Source organism: Pseudonaja textilis, chromosome 13 (assembly GCF_049901715.1).
Source record: "Pseudonaja textilis isolate UNSWEBS1 chromosome 13, rPseTex1.2, whole genome shotgun sequence".
NCBI classification, from domain to species: Eukaryota; Metazoa; Chordata; class Lepidosauria; order Squamata; family Elapidae; genus Pseudonaja; species Pseudonaja textilis.
The window spans coordinates 7,921,516-7,939,943 of record NC_142002.1 but is presented as its reverse complement, the minus strand read 5'-3'; the positions used below and the strand labels follow the sequence as shown (position 1 = coordinate 7,939,943).

The window sequence follows — 18,428 nt, the reverse complement described above, 5'->3', positions numbered from 1 at the left end:
CAATGGTGACATCAAAAAAAGGGATTTATTTTTCTTTTAAGTCTCCCACCTCCTACCTCCAAAGCTGCCCATTCTGTAGGCAGAAGGTAAGCAAGAGATTGATGGAAATACGAGAAGAGCCGAAGGGTGAACCAAAACTGTCACTGACATCCGTGGTACTATGATGTTTTTAAAACAAGAATTGTGATTCGTAAAACTATATTTCAGTGACAGCATTTTATAACCCAGCTTTACCCTACCTGATACTCTTAGGACATGGCACATTATCACAGGATGAATAGGAGTTTGGGAGTCCAAAGTTATCTGAAGGGTATTATATTAGAGAACCTCGATTGTGCTTTCCAAGAAGCTTCCTCAACCCAATTCAGAGGTTGTCTGCCTGCATTCCTCAAACACAACACTCTTGTTTTTTTGATATCCTGCACTGGACAGTACTTGGTAGCTGAGTCTGTTGCAGCCTGACCAAAAGATCTGCATTGTTCAGCTCCCAAAAAATAAGGTTCATGAACAGTGCAGCCCTCTTCTATTTCCATATGTCAAAGAAAAACTGTTTCTCTTACCTGCAGAGTTGCAAGGATGCTTCTGCTCCAACAGTAAGGAATCTGAAGAAGGTTCAACAGGGCACCAGTTGTCACGGTTGATCTAAGGTAAAGAAGGAGAGAGGTGACAAATTAACCGAAATCTTTCCATGCAGCCTCCGTATTCTCTTTTTCTGTCTCAGTTCTGTTTTTATTGTTTTGAATGCTCTTGTAATAATTACTTTATCACGGTTTTAGGCCATGTTTTATTTATTTTACTCTTTTATTGGATTGTTTTCCACTTAATGTGAGGTGGGCGGCCATAAAAATTTGATTAATGAAATAAATTAATGAACTCTTATCTTGACCTGGTCAGACTTCACAAGACTTTCCAATGAATCAAGTAAATAGAATTTGGCTTTTTTTAAACGGCATATTAATCTCCAAAAAGTGATGAGGAACCTCAGAACAAACACTAATATTTGCTTCATTTCTTTTATGCTGAATTAAAAGCAGAATCAATATAATTCCTGTTCTGTTACACCTTTCATTCAGACACATTATGTAGAAACCTAACTCTTTGGAGAAGAAAAAGGGAGGGAGGGAGGGAGGGAGGAGAGTGTCAGGGTAGGAAGGAGAGGAGAGGGAATGAGAGGGGGAAGGAGGAACAGATGGGGGAACAGGGAGGGAGGCAGAACAGAAGGATGGAATTAGACAACCAATAGCCAGGTGGATGACTGAAATACATCAATGAGCCATAGTGGCACAGTGAGTAGAGTGCAGTACTGCAGGCTACTTTTGCTGACTGCCGGCTGAGTGCAATTTGGCAGATCGAATCTCACCAGGCTCAAAGTTGACTCAGCCTTTCATCCTTCCAAGGTGGGTAAAATGAGGACCTAGATTGTTGGGGACAATAGGCTGACTCTGTAAACATGCTTAGAGAGGGCTGTAAAGCACTGTGAAGTGGTATATAGGTGCTTTTGCTATTGCTACTTTGACGATGAATACACTATTGAGAGACCTGAAAGACCAGGTTAGGGACATATCATCCTGGAGAATGTGTATGTGGTCACCAAGACTCAAGAATGACTTGACGGTACATAATCAAATCATGTATACAATCCCTTCTTCCCTCTGCTGCCTATGTCACACTGCATGTTACACTGCCAATCACAACAACGCACCAACCTCTGGAGAAGGCAGAGCCTTTCAAAGGCCAAATGCTGCTCCACTTGACTCATACCTGCTTGGACCCTGAAGTCTTTACTATCACCTGTTATGTTTTAACCTGGAGAGGTGAAAGAGAGCCCTCTCTCCAGCTACTGCTTGAGTGCTCTGCTCCAGTTTGTCCCGGGTCATCTCAGTCCATACTTCCCTGCCAAGAATAAAGTCCTTTGCGGGATTCAAACTTCTGAATGCAGTTACAGCAGTAATTTCACCAAAACGGATCGGGGGGGGGGGGGGGGGGGGAAACAGATTATTTTTAATGTTAGTTCCCTTTTTAAACCCTGGGGTTTCATATTTCCTTTAATCATGTTTTAATTTAGCTTTCAGCGCGCAAAGGACATGCTATTTTTCCTGTTTGTCGAAAGCTGCCTCTGCATTGCACTATGTCCCCAATTCCAAGTTTCGACTTCCAGCACAATAGGCTTCATAAACCTTGTTACAAACCTACGGGCTGTATTCGAACGATCGGATAAACCTACTTAATTTAAAGCTGGCCCAGCTTTAAACAAGCCACAATGGCTGCATTTGTGTACAATACTGAGCCACGGTTTGCAAAACTTAATAGCTGGGTTCACTTATTTGCACCAAACTGCACTATGATCTAATGCAACATACAGTATGAACTGACGGTGTGCAATCAGGACAGTGGTAATTACCAGTTCTATAGGAAGAGATAATAAGGAAATGAATAGGGAAAATGAAAAATAATTTCCCATCCAGTTTTACTAGAAGCATGCATCTTGCTCTAACAGCTCTTCAGCATCCAGGTTTCCTCCATCATTCAGCAGTTAAAGCAGACCAGAAGAGTGAATAACAGAATAAAAGAATAGAAAGGGACCATGAAGATCTTCTAGTCCAAACCCCTGCTCAAGCAGAAGATCTTGTACCATTCCAGACAAGTGACTGTCCAGTTTCTTCTTAAAAGCCTCCAGTGATGGGGCACTCACAACTTCTGAAGGCAAGTGGTTGCACTGGTTAATTGTTCTCCTTGTTAGGAAATTTCTCCTTAGTTCTAGCTTGCTTCTCTCCTTAATTAGTTTCCATCCATTGCTTTTTGTCCTGCCTTCAGGTGCTTTGGAGAATAGGTTGATTCCCTCTTCTTTGTGGCAGCCCCTTAAATATTGAATCAGTGCTATCATGTCATCGCTAGACCTTCTTTTCATTAAACTAGACATATCCGATTCCAGTAACCATTCTCTATAACAGGGGTGGTCAATTAATTTCTGTCAGGGGCCACATGGAAAATCAGATCTGCGTTCGAGGGCCGAACCAATTTTATAAAAGGCCATTATAAAGGGCCCATTATAAAATGCAGCAAATTATATATAAGAATATTATAGATATAGATATAGATATATAGATATAGATATAGATAACATATACACATACACATACACATACACACACACACACACACACACACACTTATAAATAATTTGCTGCATTTTATAATGGGCCCTTTATAATATAGATATATATAATATATATATATATTATATATAAGAAAAAATAACACCGCGGCTGCTCCTGCTACTACTTTCCATGCTTTCCAAACACGAGTCCCAGGAGACAACAAACAGCAAACCGCGCTCAGGGGCATCCAAGCCACGCCCAGTGATTTTTTTTCCGGCCCGTTGGTCTGTAGCCCGCGGGCTGTAGTTTGCCCACCCCTGCTCTATAAGATACTTTTAAAGCCACTTTTTTGAACCAACCACTTCTGCATTACAGGCATGCTGTCAAAATTGCTTTGCCAAGACCATGTTGGCTAGATATCATGGAAGTGGGGATATAAAACTTCTGGAAGGCATTGGGTCAGTCAGTGATGCCTAGTTCTGGCATTCAAATAACAACATGGTCGCATTTGGGCATTAGCAGGGGAAGTAAGTGAGACAGAAGTTACTTCAGCTCTTTGATTTTCATAAGGCAGAATTTATGGCCCAAGAACTATCCCAGCCAAAAAAGATTCCCACGTGGCAACCAAAGCAGCAGAAGGGCAAAATGGAATTAGGATCCATGACTTCGGACATTTTGAAAATGTTTTGCCAATGGTTTCGTTGAAGCTGGCTATGCAAGAAAATGGGAAAACAAATTGGGTGTTCTCCATAGGTAGAAAGATAAGGAAGGGCCATTTCTGTCATGAAAAGAGAAAGGCAAACTCAACTTCAGAGGTCAAAGAAAGTAGCAACGGGCTACAGATTCAGGAAGCCAAATTTCTGCCCCAATTTACTTTAGTGCCTTAAGGGCACCTGTACTAATTGGCAATGACTGTTAACAAATATGACCTACAATCATACCTGCGCAATGCCTACCATTCAGAAGGACGGAATTGAAAGCCCTGAGAGAGTGCGGGGCACAGAATTCAGCTACGAATGCTACCTTTCCTTCCAAAGAAGGACATTTAGGAATGCAGTGAAAAGCTTAAGCACCTAAGTCTAACCACTATTAAACTCTTGGATGGGTAAGGCCCAGGGGTGGGATTCTACCAGTTCACACCTATTCGCTAGAACCGGTTGTTAACATTCTAAGCAGTTCGGAGAACTGGTTGTTAGAAGAAATTACTGGCCCAATCCTGTAAGGAAGACAGGAAGGAAACATTCTGGCGTCGCTTACAGAAACTGCCTCTCCGTTAACCCTTATTACATTCTTGGCAGGACTAGACTTCCTGTCTCTGGAATGTCTCTGGAGTTTCTTTTCCCCTCCTTTGTTGGTACTTTGCTTGTGTGTAATGTTGTAATTACTGTTTGTAACATTCAAAGTTACAATGGCACTGACAAAAGTGACTTATGACCCTTTTTCACACTTACGACTATTGCAGCATCCCCACAGTCATGAGAGGCCAGGTGAGGAGATGCATGCCTCAATGTGAGTGATATTGAGTTGGCCACACCCAGCCAATAACATGACCACCAAGCTATGTCCACCCAGTCACATGACCACCAAGCCATGCCTACCACCTAAGCCACACCCACAGAACCGGTTGTTAAAAATTTTGAATTCCACCCTTGGTAAGGCCATAAAACCAGTGGCATAGAACACAATGTCTTCCCACCCGTGGTAATAAATCTGCATAACCTGGCATGATAAATCTTGCAAAATTAAACGTTCCTTTCTATACGTCTAAACTCTTTTCTCACAACAGAATCAAAGATAGCTGGAATTCAAATTTTTCAACATGGAAGACTGGGTCCCTTCTTGCAAACAAGGATACTTCTCCAAGTCCAAGCTCAACTGAACAACTTCTGATTTTCTGCAAAGCCGCAGCGTGGTTTGTTTAGTTTTGTTTGTTTACTTGTCACCACAATACCAAAAAAAAAAAGATCCAAGACTCTAGAAAGTGTGCAGAGAAGAGCAATGAAGATGATAAGGGAGGCTAAATCGTATGATGAATGGTTGAGGGAACTAGGCATGTCTAGCCAAGGGTCGGACAAGAAATAATGAGTGGAAGCTTGTTAAAGAGAGATCCAAACCAGAAGTAGGGAGAAATTTCCTGACAGTGAGAACAATTAATCAGTGGAAATGCTTGTCTCCTGGAGTTGTGGGTGCTCCATCACTGGGAAGTTTTCAACAGTAGATTCTGCAACCAATTGAGCGGAATGGTATAAGGCCTCCTGCCTTGAGCAAGGGGTTGGACGATAGGACCTCCAAGGTCCCTTCCAGCTCTATGGTTCCATATTCTACGTATAATAGAACCAATCCTTGGGTTCTTTTCATTAAATTCCATGAAAAACTTGCTGTTCCAGTTCAAAAAGATCTAGGAAATGATGTATAACCTCTCCCCTCCCAGCCTCCATTTTAGACTATTCCCCATTCCTCTGAATTAATACATCCAAGCCAGACTCTGTGAGCCATTCTGCTGGCTGCTTTCTTTCAACTGCTTCTTTCTCTGCCAGGAAAGTCAAGCTTTTAAGAGTGACAAGAAATTCTCAGACTGCCACCTTACTGTTTGGTGGAACAGCTACTAATTTTAGCTTGGAAAGTGTCCGCATGGGGAAAGGAAGAGAGTGGAAAAATGCCAGGGACCGTTAGCCAAGAGAGGTATCCGCCTCCACACTCCCTATTTAAAGGCACAACTAACTCCAGATTTCAATGAGGGGAGGGGGGGGGGAGTCAAATAAAAACATAGACTGAGAACTTTGAGACCAGGGAAGAGAGCAGGTGATTTTATATATATGGCAACTTCAAAAGTAGGTGGGAAGGGTTGATAGTTAGTGCTTTCCAGTGCTCTCTAAGCAGTTTACAGAGTCAGCCTATTGCCCCCCACCAACAATTTTGGATCCTCATTCTATCCACTTTGGAAGGATGGAAGGCTGAGTCAACCTTGAACTGGTGAGAATTGAACCGCCAAATTGCAGGCAGGCAGCAGGCAGCAGAAATACTGCACTCTAACCACTGTGCCATCGTGACTCATGTTGACTTCATATTAAAATTCCAATATGTTTTATTCTATTTTATTTTGAGCGGAGGGGATAGATATTCACAGGAAGTTGCAAAACTGGATGTGCCAAAAAAATTAAATGGGGAAAAAATGAAAATAGATTCAGCTCTGCTTTCTACAATGAAACTCAATGGTGATGGATTTAGTGGAACATAAGCAATGGAAGGCCAACCTGACCAACCATTTAGCCCCAAATTGGGCTAAGTAACACAGGAAAGTCTGTAGAGATTCTCAGTCATCCAGGTCATGGTTGTCCCAAAGGTGTTTTTTGGAGAGGCAATTGGACTTTCTTTCTTTTTTTCTTTTGAAGACATATCACTTCTCATCCAAGAAGCTTCTTCTCCACTATCCTGTCAGAACTGAAGAAGCTTCTTGGATGAGAAGTGATATGTCTTCAAAAGAAAAAACAAGGAAGAAGTCCAATTGCCTCTTGAAAAAAGCACCTTTGGGATAACATAGGAAAGGTGTGCCTTCTTGGACTAGTTGTTGCCAGGGTGCAGAAGCAGAGCCCAGATTCCACCCTAATACACCCTTTTTCAAAAAAAGAAAAAAACAGAAGCAGAATGCATAGTACAAAAAAAAAATCTAAATATGGCTAAACAATTTTCTGATAAAAATATTAGCTGGAACCAACCGCAAACTTAGCTAACATGGAAAAACGATGCCAACTGACAAGAAGAATACGTGTAGCATAATATACATACCGCTGGAACCACAAACTTTTTTTAAAAGTGGGGCATTTATCATCACCATTGTAAGTATTTTTGTACCAGACCTCCTATGCATAGGACTGCTAACCCTTTCAATAAAAATATTTTTTTTAATTAAAAAGATGTTTTAGAGGCATCTAAGTAATTTACCCATACAAATTTAGCGAACGCTTTCTCTTTGTCTACTTCAAAATCTTACACCAAAGTCCTCTAAGTAATCATGAGTAGTCTTGTCCCAGTTATCACCCTGCTACTCTCTATTTCAAATCCTGTTCCTTGGAAAGAGATCCATTCCTGATAGGGAATCGAAGAGTCCCTTCACAAGAAAAAGGAAGAAAGGGAAAAAGGCTACTCAGGGTCTGACCCTGATCACCTTAAAGGAGGGATACAAACAGAGGGGCAGCTCAGCCAAAGATACAAGCAATTGACCATACCTTTAGTAGCACCACCTCTACAGCCCTCTCTTCTTTGGAAATCTCACATAGGCTGTATCGTCTCTTGTGCCGTTCGTACATTTTGTCCACGGAAAGAAAAAGCCAAGTCAACCATTCACTCCTAGAAAGGACCAAACAGTCCAGAAGCCTCTGTCTTGGCCAAGGGTCCTTGTGCTTTGGAGAAATCCCTCTCTGAATTGCAGAGTCCAGCCAGCTCGCTTCCCAGGAAGAAGGAAAACAGAGCCCAGCAGCACTCCAGCTGCTAGACTTAAAAAAACAACAACCACCTTCTTGGAACAGGGTGACTTGTATGGAGAGGAAGAGCAGCACGAAGGATGGAGATGCGGAAGGAGACGGTTAGCCGTGCAAAAAGATGTTTATTTTAAAAGAAAAACAGAACAGCGAGTCTTCCTAGAAACTTGTCCTCACGGAATGTTTTCAAGTCTCTCTCTCTCTCTCTCTCTCTCTTTTTTTTTTTTTAAAAGCAGAAGAAACTTTGCAACCAGAAAAAGAGAAGGCGGGTAGAAATGGCCAAAGCCGGATGTCTCAAAGAGACCCACCAAAAAGAAGGAAAAGCTATGCTCAAAAGTTCTAATTCCAACCGAAGGGTGGCAACTCAATTCCAAAGAAAATGCAGCTGCTGAAGGATGAGACCATCCAGTAGAAAAGGAAACAAAAATAATAATTCTGTTTTAAAAATAACAATAAACAGCTGCCCCCAAATGGGTTTTCTAAGCTTCTTCCTGAAGAGGGTCGTCTTTTTGCCCAGCCTCAAAAGTTTGGTCTTGAATCAGTTTTGAAGAAAAGCCTAATGACAGCAACAGGCAGAAAGGAGATTGGGGAAAACGCTCAGACGTCACTGTTTTGCTCACTACCCCAGAATTCTGTGAGAGCAGAAAATTTAATTGCCAGTGTGGGGCTATGATTCATCTATTTGGAGAGGGAGCGGGAGAGGTGAGAGGAGGCAGGGCAGTCTTCTCCTCCTCCTCCTCCTCCTACGGCCCCGATTCATCTTCTCTTCCAAAGGAGGGGTGAAACCAACCGCACAAGGAAAACTGCAGCTCTCCAAAAGGGATGGCTGACTCTTGCACTAATCTGGGGAAGGACAACTTTGAATATTTTAAGGGCAAGAATTTGGGCCCAGAGCTGTCTGAAATCCAACATAGCCTTCTGGCTCAGAGCTTCTCAAAACACAGACAGGAACGGGGAGGTGGGGGGATATTCAGACTCAATTCTGCTCTGAGCAGAGAAAAAGAAACAAAATGCTCGATTGACTTGTGCAAAGGAGGGGAAAAAGAGACACCCCCCCCTGTTTTTTGTTCTTAGCCAAAGGGTCTTTTTTTTTTTTCTCAAAGAGTGGGCTCCTCCTCCCCTTCCCATCTTTACCTTCGCTTTGGCCAAAGCACTCGCTGCCTCTGTTTCTCAATGGCTTATTCACATCGACCAAGGCCGGAGAACACGCTGCCACACGGTTTCCTGTTTTCGAGATCATCGGAGTCTTTTTCAGCCTCCATTTCAGCCCAGGCTGGTCTCTCAAGAGATGAAATCTTCCTCTGGTTCCCCCTCCCCCACCCCCCCCATGTTGCTTTAACCTTGATTCTTGGATTCTTTTTGCTAGAGATGCAAAAAGGGAAGGGAAGGAAGGGAAGGGAAGGGAAGGGAAGGGAAGGGAGGAAGGAAGGAAGGAAGGAAGGAAGGAAGGAAGGAAGGAAGGAAGGAAGGAAGGAAGGAAGGAAGGAAGAAAGAAAGAAAGAAAGAAAGAAAGAAAGAAAGAAAGAAAGAAAGAAAGAAAGAAAGAAAGAAAGAAAGAAAGAAAGAAAGAAAGAAAGAAAGAAAGAAAGAGGAGGGAGGGAAGGATGGAAGGAAGGAAGGAGAGAGAAAAGAAAGAGGAGTCAGAAGGAAGGAAGGAAGGATGGATGCAGGAAAAGTGAGCTTTGGGAAATGTCGTGATAAAATAGGGAAACAGGGTCCCTTTTGATCCTGTTAAGTTATAGAACAGCAACTATGTAGACCAGGCAGAAAAGCATCTAGGACTCACTGTTTCTTCTCCCCAAAGGTAAAGACAGAACAAGCGGGGTGACTCACAGACAGCAATTTTGGGGGACTCAATCTGTTTCCATTCCTCCCTGAAAAGTTCCAGTGGGCAATTCTGAGACTGGGCCTAAGCTGCAAATTATGCATTTCCTCAAACGCTGGCATAAGTCAGTAATTTACAAGATTGTACCGAGGAGCGAGACCGCGTGGTAGACCTAAGCAACGCTGGATGGACACGATCAAGGCCGATCTAGAGATCGTGAAGGCAGACCCGACATACGTGGTAGACAGAGAGGTGTGGAAGCAGTATTTAAGGACATTAGCGGACCTCGCCCGAGCGCGAGACAAACGCTGAAGAAAAAGAAGAAGAAGAAGTACCGAGTGTCTTTAGCTCATTGCCAGGGATTCATTCCCAGTTCTCTGGGGCTCCTTCTTACCTATCAGCCTGCTATTCTCATCCCCATCTATTGCTTTAATGTCCCAAAGAGCTACCAGATTTGATTGCAGGGGCCAGGAGGACAATTGTTTCAACTACCTACAGTGGCAACCAGTGGTACGCATTTCAGCCAGACACACTCGTGACACAAAGAAAATGTTAGAAAGTTATGATATTTATGTAGTTGCTTACATCTAAAGTGTATGAAAGTAAGCCAGACATCTTTACAATCCTCAAGGCATGTCACAATTTTTTGAGCACCCACTAACGTTTGGAAATTGAAAGTTTAAAAATTTGACACACCTGACTACCAGGGTCCACCAAACAGGGAAGAACCCAAGACAGCCTCAGGTTGCCTTCTCTTCTGCTGTTGACCACAAACCTCTTCTGTCTTCATATGCAAAGACAGAGGTATGGTTCAGAAATCTCTACCTGCAAAGGTGGGGATGAGATGGCAATAGCCAGTTACAGAGAAGACCTATCTTGTCTCTGCTCTTTCTCCCTGAGCAGCCTAACAAATATTTCAGTCTCATTCATTCAGAAAAGAGCTGGAAGGGACCTCGGAGGTCTTCTAGTCCAGCCCCCTGCTCAAGCAGGAGACCCCATACCATTTCAGACTAGTTGCTGTCCAGTCCCTTCTTAAAATCCTCCAGTGATGGAGCACCCACAGCTTCTGAATGCAAGCTATTCCACTGGTTAATTGTCCTCCCTGTTAGGAAGTTTCTCCTTAATTCCAGATTATTTATCTCCTTGATTAGTTTTAACCCACCGTTTCTTGTCCTGCCTCAGGTGCTTTGGAAAATAGGTTGACCCCCTCTTCTTTGTGGCAGCTCCTCAAATAATGGAATACTACTAGCATGTCTCTCTCTCCCTCACACACACAACATATCCTTCAGTGGCTGGTGCTGTATGAGAATAAAGGACAAAATCTGCAGTGGGGAAGTGGATATAAATATCACAACTCTCCAGATAAGGGGATCCAGGGAACACAAGTCACACATTTTTCTCCCCTGTGTACAAAAGTGGTCAGTGAATCCTGGCAAATGTACTTAGATTCCATTGAAGCTCTCTTATCATTATCCCTTTCCTTTAAATATATTCCTTTCTCCACAGTTTCCCTTGCCTTGTGCTTCTTCTCCATAACATCTCCATGGCCAGAGACACTTCCACTTGGAGACCAGCAGAAAGTCTGGAATGAGGACTGAGTGTGCAGTTGATTCATGTAAGGCAGTGGCCTCCTACCTTTTGGGCACCAGGGGCCAGGTTTCGTGGAGATAGGATGCCAAGGAAAATGTGATTGGCAGAAGACTTGCCGTTCTACCTGTGTGCATCTTATCGGCCATTTTGGCAAGACCAAAGCTGGGCGCGGTAGATCTTTGGCCTCATCCATTACCGGAGCATTTCTGGTATTGTTACAGTAGAAAAGATGGTAGAGTTTGATTAAGATGGAAAGCAAACAGGCGGATGTTCCATAATCTGATTTCAAAAGGGGTAAACTATGGGAGGAGTACCTTCAATCATGATAAAAAATATCTTGTGAAGGTTTGAAGGCACCATGACGTGGAGGAAACATGTTAATGTTTTCTACATGAACTGCAAGCCCCTTAAAGCCTTTTAACAAGATAATTATCTAAGTTCCTCTGGACTAATTCTAGCATGCACAGAGAGAGAGAGAGGGGGGGAGGGAGGGAGAGGTTGACTTGGAGGGCAATGTGCAGCATTAGATATATTAGATGCAGGGAAAGCATGATCTGCTAATTATGGTTTCTGAGTGTTGTAAAAACCAGATGCTCTAGGCAGGCACCAAAAACAAAGCTGAATAATTATTATTCGGAGCTGAATAATTCAGTCAGTAAGAGCTGGACCTACCAGAAAGCTTACTAAGTGGGATCTTGCTAGAATGCTGCTAGGACTTCACATCTTAGTCCTAAAATGTAATTTGGAGGGCTCCATTGAAAAGACTTTAATCAAAGATTGTCCATAATACCATACTTCTTCAAACCATAGTTTGTTGGACCCAAAAGGAGCCTAGTTAACATGCAATGCCAAGCCATACACTGAGGGTCTTCAAACTTGGCAAGTGTAAGACTTGTGGACTTCAACTCCCAGAATTCCTGAGCTAACATGATTAGAGGAGGAATTCTGGGAGTTGAAGTCCAAGTCTTAAAGCTGTCAAGTTTGAAGACCCCTGCCATGGTCTTCCCAAGCACAATCATTGGATTCCCGTCAGAAAAAGTCTCCTTTGAACAAAACTTGATGGCTGTAATCGCATCTGCACATTTTGGGGTGGTTTGTGGAAGTGGTTTCTCATTGCCTTGTTCTGGAATTTTTATTTTTATTTTTAGTTCTGTCTAGCCTAGAGTCTTAAGATGTCATACTGGTTACCCATCTAAGTATTGAACTGGCTACAGCAAACCAGAGAGATAACTTTGGAGAAAGAATTCAGAGGTTGTTAGGGAAGCACCAGATTAGGAAACACCAAAACACATGTGTCACCTCAAGGGACGTGGGAGAGTATTACAAAGAGAATGAAACCAGCCCACCCAATTCTTCCCCCTTTGTCCTGGGGCAAAAGAGGGGTGGAAGGAAAGACATAAGGGCAGAATTGAAAAAAGTCTGCTATCACAGCCTAACTCAAGGCCATTTTAGTTTTTCTGTGGAGTTGGTCAGCTGATCTGGTTTGAAGGCCCAACCCTACTTGGCTTTGAAGACTACATAAAACCATCCAAGTGTTGCCAGCTGGTGGAACATGTATATAAGCCCAAAACAGTACTATTATGGTTCAGTAAAATCTGTAGATTTGACAATTCCTTCTAAAGGATATATGGAGCTATCATGTTTATTAGTCTTTGGCTGGGTTCAACACATCATATTCAGTCATAATGCAAATTGTTTGGTTTGGGTTTAGTAGTATTCATTCATTTATTATTCATTCATTGCTCATTTATTCCTTATATTCCTTATATTTTTATACTATCCATCTCCCCTACAAAGTGACACTGGGTGGCTTATAAATTATAAAACAAATAAAAACCAGTTAAATTATTAAAAGATTAAAAAAACAGAATTAAAATATTAAGAATTATACTAAAGCTGAACTAAGAAAGCTAAGAACCAGATGGGATATATGAAACCAGCTGTGATGATTTGCAATCCCCAGAGTGTATAGGGGAGACATTTTCAACCTAACTTAAAATTTTAGATATTTAAGAGGTAAGGGATTGATTTTGCAGAATTGCTTCAGTTCTTTATAACTGTACTATCAAGCCTAAACCGGTCCTCCATCACTGAGTAGCAAGATTCTCAGAATCTTCTTTAACCAGATTTATTGAAACGGAAAAGGAAATTTAGTCACAGAAATCTTTGTCACTGGATACTTACTCGGCCACCCAATATATCTCTAAGGTTTTAACAGCATTTTTTTTTTTTTTGCTTCCAATCTTTTCTGCAGGCTCAGAATAAATCTGATACTTTTCCTAATTGCTGGGAGAAGGACAGTCAGAGCCTGGGGTGAAGTCAAGAGAGGAATCAGCCTGGAGTCATTACATTCCCACAAATGGTCGAAGTCCATCGTCTGTTGAATTCCATTAACTCTTATCTAGTGCCAATTTAGTGCTAACTAAATTCATTTCAAAGTATCATTAGATCCTCTTTTTAAATTTTAGGCCAGGTTATACCATTCAAAGCCTAGTGTAGCCCTTATGATGAGATAAATTGAGTTTGACTCAGTTTAGATGCTAAAGGCTTATTCATACTGTTTTTACTGGGACTCCAAGGAACAGGCTCAGCCTCTTGACAAGGTCACTCCAAGGGGTTTCTCAGTTTTTCCAATAGATGGGCAGGGAGAGAAGAGTTGCTGAAGGAATGGAAACGTTTAAAAATATTAAAAGAACAGAGTTTACATTTATGCAGAAATGACTCAGTCATGATGCAAGAGTGGTGATAGATGAGTATAGCCCTAGACTGTACAACAGACTACATTTTAGTGCGACGTATTAACCAATAAAGCTTATCATAGCCTAACAATTTCTTTCAGATAAGTTGTTTTTAGTTTTTTAGTTGTTTTAAAAGTTGTTTTTAGTATGTTACTGAATCAGTGTCATCTTCCTGCTTTCAGTGCTTACAAAGATGTGATTGATGCTCTTTGGTTCATGATATATCCCTGCAACACAGGTAGAGCTTTCCAGAAAAGGATGGACCTTATGAGGCACACAACGTCCTGCTTGAGGCCTGAATACGAAGAATTTCACATCCAGATTGATTTATTAACATTCTAATGCTCCAATGATTCCACACTGCTTACAAAGTTCAGAAAGTCTTTATCAGAATTCTGCATCCTTGTGTTCACATTCGCCCTACCTACATGAATGGACTTATTCTCAACCTAGAGCCTCCCAGGTATATAGAACAATTCCAATAACCCCAACTCATGTTGGATAGAAATTTTGGGGACTACCATCCCTGTACCTTCAAAGAGCATAAGCTTGGAGCAGATATACTTGGATTCTCTGAAACAGACAAAAATGGACAGGTTTACACTGTTCTTCAGTGGCTGAACACAGGCTTTACAAACTGACAGTGCCATCTTCAATCTCTCAATTGAAATCCTGAAGAACCATTGCCAGTGTTAATGACTCAATAAGCTTACATGGTATAAAGCAACAATCTGTGCTGAAGTACCATTGAATTGACCAAACACAGCTGTCATAGTCAATAGGAAGCTCTGATGGTGCAGTGGTTAAAATGCAGTATTGAAGGCTAACTCTGCTGACTGCCAGCAGTTCGATCTTGACCAGCTCAAGGTTGACTCAGCCTTCCATCCTTCAGAAGCCAGTAAAATGAGGACCCAGATTGTTGGAGGCAATAGGCTGACTCTGTAAATCGCTTAGAGACAGCTGTAGAGCAACTGTGAAGCAGTGTATAAGTCTAAGTGTCATTGCTATAGGAAGCCTACTAAATCCTCCTGTTGACTGCAACCCAAACTCTTGGAGACCTAGAGGTGACTGCATTACAGTGTGCTTCTCAGGAGGTGACTGCAATGCATTGCATTTCCAAACATAGAATACAGTATGTTTTCTCAAAAGCTACGAGCGGTACTGGTTATGCATCAAGACCTTTTCCATCAGCATGGTCTGAGGTTTTGTCCACAGCGGGACATGCCAAATTCCAAGCAACCCAAGTTTCCAAACAACCTCTCCAAATTCCACCTCAGTTCTCCCTACTGTGCCTAAATACTCAAACTGAGGGACCCAGTGAGAAATGCATTTAAATCAGAACACTTTTGTGAGTTCTGTATTTGCTTTCATTTTTCAGGGGTTCAGCTAAACATCTTCACCATTAACAGCTGCCACTTCTGCTTGTTCTGGGCAGGGTACAATTTTCTCATGCTGTAAACAGTTGTGGTGAGAAATAGGCAAATTGGTTACACACACAATTCGACATTGTTCTGCTTTGCTCAGATTTATATGGAGTCTCTAATCCATCACATGTAGGCTGCCTTTTTCAGACAAATTATTTTTCAACTCTGGGGCAAGGAAGATAGGACTCAGACCTTGTGTAGCTTGGAACTTCTTTTTCCTGTTTCAAACTCACAGGGTTGGCCTGACCGAAAGAGCTACCAGCAAAAAAGGGTGTGTAAATTTCTCGAACCAAGCTATTACCAATCTGGGCATTAACAAAATTTCTGGGAGAAAGAAAAAGTTGGCGTATCATTAAAAAACACATTTGCACAAATAAGTTTGCTTTTATCATCCAAAGATTGAGAGCTTCAATCTTCCATTCAACTCTAGGACAAGTGAAGAGTCAAAGTAATATCTACAAAGGAGAATATATGTAGCTGTGATGACCCAGAGTGTAACAAAAATATAACAAAAACCAAAACGTAAATAAAGGTCCTTTAATGCCTTCAACTTGGCTTCACTGTTTAATTGTTCACAGTTGAAGATTAAACTATTTTCAAAATAACATTTCAAATGAAAGAAATACAATTCAAATCAAAGATCAGATAACAAAGCAAAAAACAAAAACAAACCGCACTGAAGAAAGTTGCACGACAGACCAGGATAATTAATTACAAACTCCAAGAAGATAACCAGGTATAGTCCGTTGGAAGAACGCCAACCAAGATAAACCTCATCCAGGAATAAAACACTAATTTGTCACCAGCATTTGTTAGCACACAGGTCCAAACTCTTATGCAGATCTCACACCTGCAACCCATGAAGAGGATCATAGCCCTTTCCTCTTGAGTAGAGCACATTTTACCCTGATCCTCTCCTCCCTGCGTGCCTTAGGATGGAGAGGGGATGGGCCTGGGTCCTCCTCTGACTGCTCAGCTGGCTTCTGCCCTTCCCCAGCCTCCTCCACCACCTCTGGAGCCACACTTCTACTCCCTGTTGGCTGTTCCTCCTCTCCCTCAGAGTCAGTCTCCACCAGGGGCATGACAGTAGCTGAGGATCGAAATGAGGGGTCGTTGGTACTCTCTGAGCTAAGTTTTTTTCTTGCAGATGTTTTGTTACCCAAACTCAGTAACTTCATCAGTGCTAGACAGAGGCAGGGTCAAGAGAAACATCTCACATCTGTTTTGAACAAGCTGTGCTTCGATTAGTTTTGTGCCCATTTTCGTGGGCCTGCTCCATTGCATTAAGCCATGATTTGTTTAACCACATGTGAAGGGTGAAAAAAACCACAATTCTCATCCCAGCAGTATTTTGGGATAGCATTGCTCAAAATTGCTGGAGGACATTTGGTGGAAGATGGACCCCCCCGAGAAACCTGATGATACGAAGAACTCCAAAAAGAACGACATCAACATCGCCTGCTGGAGAGATGCTTCCAAGCTGCCTTATTAAAAACATCTGGAAGAGCTGTGTCCTTTCCAGAGCTTTTGGTGATGTGAACCAGCTATTCATTTCCAAACCAAAGTCTGGGGCTGCAGATTTTTAAGGCACGCCCCTCCCTGATTTTTGTTCCCAGCCAAACTGTGCTTTAGCTGTTCCATGCTTGCTCTCTCCTCCTCGCCTTCTCCTTCCACTCGCTGACCTTTTTTAACGACAAGGAAATCATAAGTCGGCGCAGAAAACAGAGAACCCCTTTGATATCTGTTTCATATTAGGCTAGCCACATTGTTATGAAAGCTTGAAAAATGATGCAATCTGGAGAAATACTGTGGCACTTTCATAGCCAGAACTGTGCAGCTCAAGACAGCAAACAGATTCATGAAGAAAGGCAGAGCAGCTTGGAACTGGCTGAGCTTTTCAACCATAATCAAATTTGAAATCAGGAGATATGCTCAGAGCTATTACCCCCACCAACCCAAAGTTAGAATCCTCTTTTAGTAAACAAGGTCCCGTGATCAAGTCATTGTTTATTGACTAGACCACCACCACCTGAGCAAACACAACACAGAAAGATACAATCAAGACCAGGAGTCTTCGAACTTGACAGCTTTTAAGACTTGTGGACTTCAACTCCCAGAATTCCTCCTCCAGTCATGTTAGCTCAGGAATTCTGGGAGTTCACAAGTCTTAAACTTGCCAAGACCTTTGATCAAGACCATTACATTTTGCATAGCCCAGTTGGAGAGAATAGAAAGGACAGCATGCCTTTCTCTGGTCCAGCCCCAACACATTTGCAACTCATAGCAAATTTGAAAGAAGGAAACTCTCACGGTCGGTCAACAGGGGATCTGCATCAGGTACTGGGGCAAGCAAATGCATGGATCTTGCACTGATGTTAAAGCAGAGGTCTCCAAACTTGGTAACCTTAAGACTTGTGGACTTCAACTCCCAGAATTCTCCAGCCAGCTATGCTTAGTCTTAAAGTTGCCAAGTTTGAGGAACCCGTGTTAAAGCATCACTTCAGAGAAAACTCATTTGTGATTTTCACGTGGGCACCCAAAGCTGTAAACTACAGTTGGTCCTTAACTTACGGCCACAACTGAGCCCAAAATTTCTGTCGCTAAGCCTGACAGTTGTTAAGTGAGTTTTGTCCTATTTTACAACCTTGCTTGCCACCGTTGTTAAGTGCATCCCTGCAGTTGTTAAGTTAGTCACAAGGTAGTTAGGTGAACTAATTACCCATTGGCTTTGCTTGTCAAAAGGCAGCAACAAAAGTTGATCCTATATAATACCCAGGACATTGCAACCGTTATAAATTATAAGCAAGTTGCCAAGCGTCCAACTTTTGATCATGTGACTAATGGGGATGCTGCAGTGGCTGTAAATGTGAAAAACTGTCATAAGTCACTTTTTTTCAATGCTCTTGTAACTTTGAACAGTCACCAAATGAACGATTGTAAATCGAGGACTAACTGTAGCTATTCTCATTTTAATCTAGTCTGTTTTATTTACTCAACCCAAGAGCTCATCTACGGTGCAGTATCTTTTTACCCGCTGAATGAGAAGCGAAACATCTTCAAAGAAAAACTAGAAAGTCCAGTTGCCTCTTGAAAAAGCACCCTTGGGACTACCTGCTGGAAAACTGGATTATTTAGTTTTAGTAAGCCATCACTGAGTTAACTATGGATAAGCATGTCTTGCCTACACACATATCCTGCTTTGTTCACAAAGGAGGCATACCTTTCCGTCCCGTCATTTCTGCACCTTTGAGAGATTATGATGGCATCTCACAATG

At 42.1% G+C, this 18,428-nt stretch overlaps 1 protein-coding gene across 9 annotated transcripts in view; it reads right to left on the bottom strand.

Annotated features, from left to right (window-relative positions):
* The window catches only part of AKAP13 (A-kinase anchoring protein 13), a 285,438-nt gene that overhangs the window by 76,744 nt on the left and 190,266 nt on the right, over positions 1–18,428 (bottom strand). For all 9 annotated transcript variants that reach the window (XM_087941336.1, XM_087941338.1, XM_087941335.1 and 6 more), the window contains exon 10: positions 561–642. In XM_087941336.1, the coding sequence (XP_087797462.1) occupies positions 561–642 (82 nt within the window). The remainder of the gene's footprint in view (positions 1–560; positions 643–18,428) is intronic.